The 9,739-nt window shown below is 43.2% G+C and overlaps 1 protein-coding gene across 1 annotated transcript; it reads left to right on the top strand.

Annotated features, from left to right (window-relative positions):
* The first annotated feature begins 4,452 nt into the window (after positions 1-4,452).
* Positions 4,453-5,486, top strand: LOC136460488 (protein argonaute 4A-like). The gene is made up of 5 exons (XM_066460159.1): positions 4,453-4,495; positions 4,713-4,786; positions 4,967-5,061; positions 5,177-5,208; positions 5,296-5,486. The coding sequence occupies exons 1-5, from the start codon at positions 4,453-4,455 to the stop codon at positions 5,484-5,486; spliced, it is 435 nt and encodes a 144-aa protein (XP_066316256.1).
* The last annotated feature ends 4,253 nt before the right edge of the window (positions 5,487-9,739 follow it).

The following is a 9,739-nucleotide window of genomic DNA, read 5'->3' as shown; positions in this document are numbered from 1 at the left end:
CCCGTTCTCGTGCCATTCCCCGATCCGCGTTCGTGCTGCAACCAAAAGCCGACATCCTCTCCGGCACCATCATGGAATGAGCCAAGGGATGAGTCGCCAGCAGCCTGTGCTGCCATCGTCTACTAAAGGCATGTGGCCATCGTCTGTACTAGAAGCCATGATTGTTCAAGTAGCAAACTTCCTCTCTGCTGAAAAACAATTAATAAAACTGAGTAAAGAAGCAACCTTTGTGGCTCTAGATTTATCTTCTTTCTTATGCAATCTTTTTGAGTAGTCGACATTTTTGGCTTTGGTTCAAGCAGTACTTTTTAACTTAGTGCAAGAATAAAATAACTACATAGTTTATATTGCACATTTGATCATGACACCATTCACGAATTAAATGCTACAATTAGTCTATAAAACAGTGAAAGAAACTTGTGCACCGAGAGAGATTGTTTCGTTCATCTAAAAAGTTGTCACAACCGTCTTGAAAACTATGACGTGAAACTTCCTCTGAGACTGGACTAATTGGAAACTCCCACCGAGACTGGACTAATATGAGGTGGGTAAAAAAATATGTGACAATTATTATGGATAGATTAATTGGTGCCTGGTGCCTGAGTGGCAGTAATAATACTACAAGTACACCTCTTCATTTTCACTTTAAGAGTTTACCATGACCCACTATCAAAATTCAAGGATCCTAGTATGAGGTGGGTAAAAAAATTAGATGAGAATTATTATGGATAGATTAAGACACCCCACCTGAGTGATTTGGAGCCTACCAACACTCGATTTATCCCCTCAAAATCAAATTAACAAAAATAAGATTATCAAATTAAGCAGATATTTTCTATGGATTACAGATGAAAAGAACTCCATATGGATTCAAAATTAGACATACATACAAATTTTAAAGAACAGATGAACAAAACAAAGAATTTCCAAATAGTTATATATATAGTTACAACAATTCTATCTAGAAGTTACACCAGAATAATCACTGTAACTTTAATATAACTACGGTGTAAATCCAATATAGGTTTATAATAACTACAAAATTAAGTGTGGGAAAGAAAGATTTGGATACAAAGGAAGAACGCAGGCGAGAGGAAGAGACTGATTTGCATGCGGGAAATGTTAGATAGAAAGAGATATTTAATGATTTGCATGCGGAGAGTAAAACGGTTCGCGTAGTATAGGCTAAAATCAATCGAGTGCTACCAACGTCCAAACAGTTAGGGATGAAAACAAAAATGATAATTTTTTATTTTCGGAAATCATTTTCGAGTTTTTTTTTCTGATTTTCAGGCCTAAATGAAAATGGTAGCGGTAATAGAAAAAATGAAAATGATAACGATAAAAATAATCGGAAATGAAAGTGAAAATGATTTTGCCTTCTTCCGACCGTTTTCGAAGATTGTCATATTTAGTCAATAATTTACCGTCGGTAGTTACTGATTCAAAGGCTTTAAATCCTAATTTATTTATAGACTATGTAATACATATACTTTAGGTCCAGTTGACCCACATCTAAGCATCTCATCTGCACACGTAAGCACATAAGGCAAATATTTTTTGGAAAGGAAATGTATGGCAAGTATTTCATCTGTATAGGAACAAGAAGGAAACCAACCAATCATGTATTGCACCCTAACTTAGTCACCACGAACATGAAGAAAATATGGGGTTTAGCTTGTTTGAGACCCTAAGATAGTGTGAACTATGGTTTTAGCTTGTGGTCTTGTCAATTATGGCTTTATTTGTTACTATTGTCATATTACATAGGTTGAGTTTTATGGCTCTTCTCAGGTTCTACAGTTTGCCATGTTTATCTTTTCGAGGATATCGCTCGTATGGATTCTGATCATTATCGATGTATTTTTCGATCGACCACTATCGTTTTCGAAATTACTGGAATATCGGTGCCGTATTCGTTTTCGACAGTATCGTATCGATTTTGTTTTTGAGAAAAAATATGAAAATGAAAGTGATTTGGCCTCCTGTCGATAGTTCCTGATCGTTTGCATCCCTACAAACAGTAGATGCTGAGAAGCAGGCCCCACAAGTCAGCGAAACAAGAAAACAACAGACAGACGCACGCACCAGATCAAGCGCGCACACATCGGACGGCTTAAAAAATCGAGTGACGCGACGACGGGAATCGCTCGAATGACATATAGATTTTCCGTAGATTAATTTGGTGATGACTGGTGCCTGGTGGTAGTAATAATACAAGTACACCTCTTCATTTTCACGTAGTTGAGTATTTTGAGTTGGCCAGGTGGGTGGTATCCCGGGTCTACATGTCAGTGAGACTAGACAAACTGAAACGACACACAACACAAATGCAAGAAACCAGAAGGCAACTTCTGTCTATATAAGGAGTCTAGGCTCAAAAAAAAAAAAAAAAAAAGAGAGAGAGAGAGGGGGGGAGGGTTTTCTGGCTTAGGCTCTGGTTATCCCTCTTAAAAGTTTTAGGAGCTAAAATTTGGATAGAATTTATCTAAAGAATTAAACATGTTCTTCTAAAAGCTTCTAAAGGAGGGGCCAAAAGCTTTAGGAGCTCCACCCTCTCTTAAAAGCTCCTAAAGTCCATCTTTGACCTCGCTACCCCTCTTTTATTACAAAACTTTAGGAGCAGGAGTAAAGAGGAGGCTGCATAGTCTATTTGCTAGTGTATTTATTGCTTTTAGTCAGTTTTAGGAGATAAAACTAAACACTCTTTTAAGAGGTTTTGATAGCATCATAGAAGCTCTTAAAACTTTTAGCTCCTACAAATTTTAGGATCTTGAAATCAAACAGGAGCTTAGTCTGGCCAAGCCTTTAGTTCCTCCAAAACTCTCAACTTTGACACTATGTAAAAAGAAGATTTCTCGTCATATCAAACTTGCGGTACATGCATAGAATACTAAAAGTAGACGAAATTAAAAACTAATTATACGGTTTGGTTGTACTTTGCGAGATGAACATTTTGAGCCTAATTAGTCAACGGTTAAATAATTATTATCAAATACAAACGAAATGCTACTATAACACTACAGTACATTTTGTCAACTTTACGCATACAAAATTTGGCAACTAAACGAGCCCCCGGAAGAGGAGCGGTTTTGCAGCCTCCCGAAGACAAGTGGAGGAGGAGCAAGGAGGGTTTTCTGGCCTTCCACGGCTGTCCTCGAGCTCCATTGGTCTCGGTACATCGCCGCTTCCTGCTCTTGTTCTTCTTCGTTTCTCTGACGCGTAGGAGTAGGAGACTACGCCTTGCGTTACTACCTCCTGCTGCGTGGGTCTGATTTCTCCCGGCACAGACGATCTTGGATTGGATGTATGGTTCGGGTTGCTTATCTCTTTTCTTGTTGGAGCAGGCCTGATGCTTGCATCTTATGACACACATGTTGCGTTCTATTGTTGGATAAACATCATTCCGTGAGTTGTTTTTGGGATCGTGTCTTTTCATATCCTGTGTGGCATCTTGGCTTCAATTTGTGGTGATCTTGGGTTTTTGTAGTTTGTTCCCAAGAGTAACAAACGTTGTTAGTAATATCTTTACCCAAATGAGAAACCTGTACTGGAAAAATGGTGGGTGTCTGCAAGTTCTCTCTGCTCCCGGATTTTGCAAGTCCACGTAGAACTTGAAAACTCTATTGGTTTTGAATGTAAATCGGTGTGTGGGAATCTGAAAAAGTAGTACCTTGAGTTTTGACTTCCGAAAAAATAGCCTGTCTGATGGTGTGCTTTGGTTATAGTTGGTTCTTTTTTTTTTCTTTGCGAGCATTTCTATGCTATCCTCTGCTTTCAAAAGTTAATTAACTATCCACTTCCAACAGATCTGCCTGACTTATCTTTATGGAGTTGGACAAGAAACTCAACCTATCTCAAGTTTAGCTTTTGGGGTGCATAAAGGGCTTTACGATCCTAGACTGAATTGCTTCTGAAAAGGGAAACGTAGGGCCTGATTGGTTCACTTCCAAAATTTGTCATGCCAAAGATTTGGCAAGCTATGATTTTGGTTAGCATTTGGTTTGCTACCAAAACTTGCCAAACTCTCACATTTAGTTTTGCAAATCTTTGGTAATTTTTTTGCCCAACTTTTATCTTGCCAAATCTTTGGCATGACAAATTTTGGAAGTCAACAAGCAGGCCCCTAGCCCGAAGTTTTGGAAGTCAACAAGTCGCTGCTGGGCGGGGATGCGCCCGAGGGGTTGCGCCGACCCGAACCCGCCGGATGGGCGCCTGGGCTTCCGCTTGCGCCGGCCCCGCTTGCGACGCGCTGGGAGGGCGTCTTCCCGCACAGTCTCCGCTGGCTGCGTCTCGACGGCACAGGTGTGCGGCTGGGAAGTGGTCCCTGCCTCCAGGCCTGCCTGTGCCGGAGAGCCCCGGCGGACAACGATGAGGAAGGATGGTTTCGCCGACGGCGCAGTTTCGGCCTCGCTCTTGTAGTCGGAGTAGACGACGTTGTCCGACCAACGCATGGTCTTGAAACGCCCTGGGTTGCCGCGGGGGAAGAAGGGTGGTGCGTGGGGAGAGAGGGAAGCCGGACCCTTACCTCTAGAGGTGGAGGGGGGGGGGGCCCTTGCGGCGCCGGGTTGGCGGCCGGCGGGCTGGTGGGTTCAGGGGGGGGGGGGGGGGTTTGGGACGGAGGGACTCCATCTTCTCAACGAACCGTCGAACGTACCTATACGGCGACACCTTAGAACCTTGTGTGTCCTCATCCTGAAATCTCTGTGCAGGTACTGTTGTGGACACGGGAATCTGCCACCCCAGAAACTATGATTTCTACATGTGTGCTCATGCCGGCACGATTGTAAGTGCGGTCTCTAATCTCTATGCACGTGTGGCTTATGATTTGCTGCACCATGCTTCATGCTAGCCGCTTCATCGTTTGGTGCAATTGGTGATGGTTTAAATGGGTGTCCCCAAGAACCTAAGTCCCAACCCAGCGACTCCCCTCCTAATCCAGCCGATGTGCTTGTGTTATTTCCAGGGGACAACAAGGCCAGCACATTACCAAGTGCTGCACGATGAGATCGGCTTCTCTCCCGATGCTCTGCAGGAGCTCGTCCACTGCCTCTCCTATGTGTATGCTCACTGACATTGCTTGTACTCGGTAGAAAAGAAAAACAAGAAGAAATTGCATTCCTATTTCCTATGATGTGATCTGAATTGCAATTTGCAAATGCTGTGACATTTCCAGGTACCAGAGGAGCACCTCAGCCATATCAGTCGGTATGCAGAAGCTACTTGCTTGCCCTCGTGATTTCCAGTTTCAGGTTCATTGCTTTACTGATCAGAGCCAATGTTTTACTCGTGCAGTTGCTCCGGTCTACTACGCGCACTTCGCGGCTAAGCAGGTGCGGCAGTTCGTCAGGTTCGATGACGCATCAGAGACCGCGTCGTCGGCCAGTGGCGGCCAGGCGTCGTCAGCCAGTGGCGGCCAAGCGCCGCCGGTTCCGGAGCTGCCTCGGCTGCATGATAATGTCGAGTCTTCCATGTTCTTCTGCTGAGTTAAGCAGCGCGGTGGGGCCGATGTTGATGATTCGGGGTGCTTCTTGGACCGGGACACATGCTTGCATGTCCGAACAGCTGAACCTGCTCTGAATGTGCTTTTGCCTTTGGACCTAGCTGCTACTACTATATTTCTACCCCATCTATTTATCTATCTATTATTATGTTATTGCAGATTACAGTAGTGTTAAAATGACCACGTTTACTAAGAGGATATACAATTACAAGATTCATCAGAAAAAATAAAAAAAATATACCGTTGGATTTGTTGACGTGCAAAGAGACTAGATTTTAAACTAAAAGCCCATGCCTAATAATACTTGTTGGATAAATAGTAAATTCAAATAATAAATTAAGAAAGAAATTAGGTTGAATTGAAATTAGTTTGATTTCAACACGAATTGGAAAGCAAAAATGTGTAGATAAAGAGTCTATGTAAATAAAGTAAATGGAAAATCCAAATAAAAAACTATGAAAGTTGGCAATTTGATCTCCAAATGAATAAGAAGAAAAAACATCTAAATAAAGCGAACATATAAATTATAATTAGTATAAATAGTAAACTCAATTGAGAATTAGCAAAAACATAGTTTGATTTGATGATTTCCATATCTTAAAAAGAATACCTAAACAAAAATAGTGTACTATTATAAGGAAAGTTGGACAAGGTCATATCTTTCACTCTCAAACCCTAAAAACTACCACATGAATCACCAAAAAAATTGCGTTCAAAAAAAGAATCAGTGAAAAAAGAGAAGTTACGAAATGATATGATTATAAAATATAGGAAAAATAAAAGTCACGTGCCGCAAGAATCAAGCACAAGGTGCACTCCAACTAGCCACGAGCATTCCACTAGAGTTGCTCTTCGCGATTTCCCACAGGGACGAGCACAAGAGCCCCTTACAATTGCTTGATCGGAGGTGGTAACAATCACCAATAGCCCCTCAATGATCCCACGAGCTCCAAGTCAACTAGGTGACGACAATCACCAAGAGTAACAAGAACACCAACAGTCACAACAATCATCACACTCAACTAGTTCCATGAGATGTAAATCGATGATGCAAATGCACTAGGGGCTCTCCAATCTCACTTGAATGTGAACCAATATGATGCAAATGAGTGGAGTGTGTTGCTTAACTCTCAAAGGGTGGACACAAGTTCTAGGAGTGCCAAGAGAGTGTCACACCGAATTTTAAGGATAAAATTGAATGCACTAACTCATGTGTACCCACGGATCAATCACACACACAAGCTGACAAATTATAAAAGAGTATCATCACAGTGTATCTTACATCACGATAATAACATAACTTAGTCTTATACATCACAGCGGAAAATAAAAGATAACTCTCTCTCGTGGAACACCATCACAGGGAAGGTCAACTAGTTGACCACAAGCCTAAAAATCCTCAAGAAACTCCTCATACCCGTTGTCATCAGTTACCCATCCGGGATTTTTATCCAAATATAGAAATAAACAAGCGTAAGTACTTCCCGTACTTAACAAGATAACATGGGGTTATGAAGCTAAAAAAGATGACACTGGTTTACTGCAGTTAGCACTTTTAGTAAGTCAATATTTTATTATCAAGTATTAACAAGTTATGCTTAAGCTCCCTTTTAAACCCACTTAATCAAATATCAGCATCATTTGGATCATATCATCATAAACCATCATAAATGAACAACAATGAGTACCCAATTATTCTGTGAGTTTTTCGGGACGCTCATGACCATGAGCACGACTGTTATAACAGTTTGTAACCCTCTGCAGAGGTGGTGCACATTCACCGCGAGTCATGATTCCCATATGCCCGGGTTAATTACTCCCATGTCACTGCCAAGGTGAGTGGGCAGGGTACACTATGAAGCCATTTCATAGGTTTCTCTAACAAGTTAGGGCCGCTAGGTTTCCTCGGCAGGCAGATGTAGGAACCCCCCTTTCCTATGGCACATATCCATCGCGGCTATACACATAGGAACAGAGGCAGCCCTATACCCAACATGGCAAGCCCCTCTTGCACCATAAAGGTAACCTCTAACAAGCTAGAAAAGGTCATATTACTGAGCTAAAGTCGGAGCCATATGACTCTCACGGTTGCACTATCAGTCCCAGCTTTTGCCGACAGATAAGTCCTTATGGAGGGCCAGGAGCAACATGATCAAAAGTCATTTGCACCTTCACCCTATGGATCAGTTGTTATAAATCATGTTATACTTTTAGTTCCATAGAACCATTAACCGTCGTATAGATCATGTTCAGTTAGAGCACTAGCAATCTACACATATGCAATTAACCCATAGGAGTCAAGGGAACAAGTCATCAAATGACTAGAATGTACTTATGGTTATCAAAGTTAGACACATGCACATGAGTAAATGATTAAAGTGAATAGGACATCAAGGTAGGCCTATGCTATACTTGCCTTGGTTCACAAACTCTTGTTGGTCCTGCTGGTCGTCGAAGAACTCTTGATCTCCAACGTTCTCCTCACCGTCTAAACACGACCAACATGGCAACACACAACATTCCAGGAACATTCATGCAAAGCAAACAATCCTACAATTAGAACAGTACACCAACAGTATAGAAACCGATATAAAATGTTTATGAAAATAATCTACATCTCGCTACGATCACGTCAACGCGAAGTTCACGAAAATCGGAGCTAAAACGCGAAAGTTATGAATTAAATGAGGTTTTCTATAGCTCTTTATTTAATTAAACCTAATCATGAAATTTAAAAGTTGCAAACTTGATTAACAGTGGTACTAACACGTAGATTATAAAATTACGAAGCTAACGCAATTTGAACGGATCAATTCAGAGCTAAAATGAAGTTTTTATGAGCAAAACAAATCTAGTGACATTTCTGTAAATACTGAAAACGTATTTTGAACTAAAACAGTGCACTTTACGTTTTCAAAATGAGAAAGTGTACTCTGGAGACTACGCTAGGGAGGGCAGGTTCAATTTGGTGAAAACAGGGGGTCTCTTAAGCAATTTTACCCACGAAGGGGTATCTTCTAATCATGGCCGCAGATCTGGAGATGGACGGCTTGGATCGGCTCTGGGGAAGGAAGAGAAGGGAGGTCCGGCCGGCACAGTGACGTCGGCGGCAAGCTCCATGGCCGGCGGCGTGGAGGTCACTGGCACGCGCGGTTAGGGGCCTACGGGCCACGGTTCGAAGAACCGAAGGCATCGGGAGATGGAGGGGGTTCTCGCGAACCCGTCTAGGCCGAGAAGGCAGCCGGAGGGCGCGGCTGGCGAGGTGGCGGCCATGGCCGGTGGCGAGAACTCACCGGCGCACGCAAAACGGCCACAAAAAACCATGAAATGAGAAATAGACAGCACGGGGAGAGAGAGAGGGGAGCAAGAGGGTTCTCATCGTGGGGAAAAACAGGGCGGAGGCGGCTCGGGGACGGTGGTTCATGCGGAGAGGCGGGCGGCAGAATCGGTGATCCTCGGCGCGGCGGTTACCTCAGGCACGGGCGACGCGAGAAGAGAGTGGGGAGACAGCAGGGGTGCGCATGGGGGTTTGGCTCCTTTAAAACGAGGCCGAGGAGCGGGGCGATGCGCCCACATCGCGAGGAGAGTGGGCGCAGTTCGGCGACGATTGCGGCTGACCGAGCGTGGACGCGTGGGAGGAAGGGGATGGCTCTGACGGGGGGCTAGGATGGCAGTGGCTAGGCACGGGGCGAAGGCGCGGTAGCGGTTGCTGCGGAGCTAGGCCGACGCGCTGCTGGGCCACGTGAGGCTGGCTGGCGCGAAGGAGTTGGGCCAGCAGCCAGTTGGGCCAGTGGAAGGGAGAAGCCGAGTGGGCCCAAAAGCAAGGGAAAGAAAGGGGAAAACGAGCGGGCCGGCTCGGGGAGAAAAAACGGAGTTGGGCCAAAAGTGGAGAAAAGAAGGGGAGGGAAAAGAATTCCATTTCTTTTTCCAAGTACATTTTCCAATCTCATTTTCAAGTTGAATTTGAATTCAATTCAAATTCTATTCAAAGTCAATCATTACAAAAACAAATGTCCAGCAACATGAATGCATCAACATGTTACTAACCTTATTTTGATTTTATTTTCACAAAAATTATTTCTTTCCTATAATTCAATGCTCACATAATAATATAATTAAATCAAATTTACTTATTTTAAAATAATGAAATTTTGGGTGTTACAATTCTACCCCCTTAAGATGAATCTCGTCCTCGAGATTCAGGTGATTGCTTACTCAAACAGTTGGGGATAAGAC

The sequence above is a fragment of the Miscanthus floridulus genome, chromosome 6, assembly GCF_019320115.1.
Source record: "Miscanthus floridulus cultivar M001 chromosome 6, ASM1932011v1, whole genome shotgun sequence".
Classification (NCBI taxonomy): domain Eukaryota; kingdom Viridiplantae; phylum Streptophyta; class Magnoliopsida; order Poales; family Poaceae; genus Miscanthus; species Miscanthus floridulus.
The sequence above is the reverse complement of the archived record's forward strand: the minus strand, read 5'-3'. Positions and strand labels throughout refer to the sequence as shown.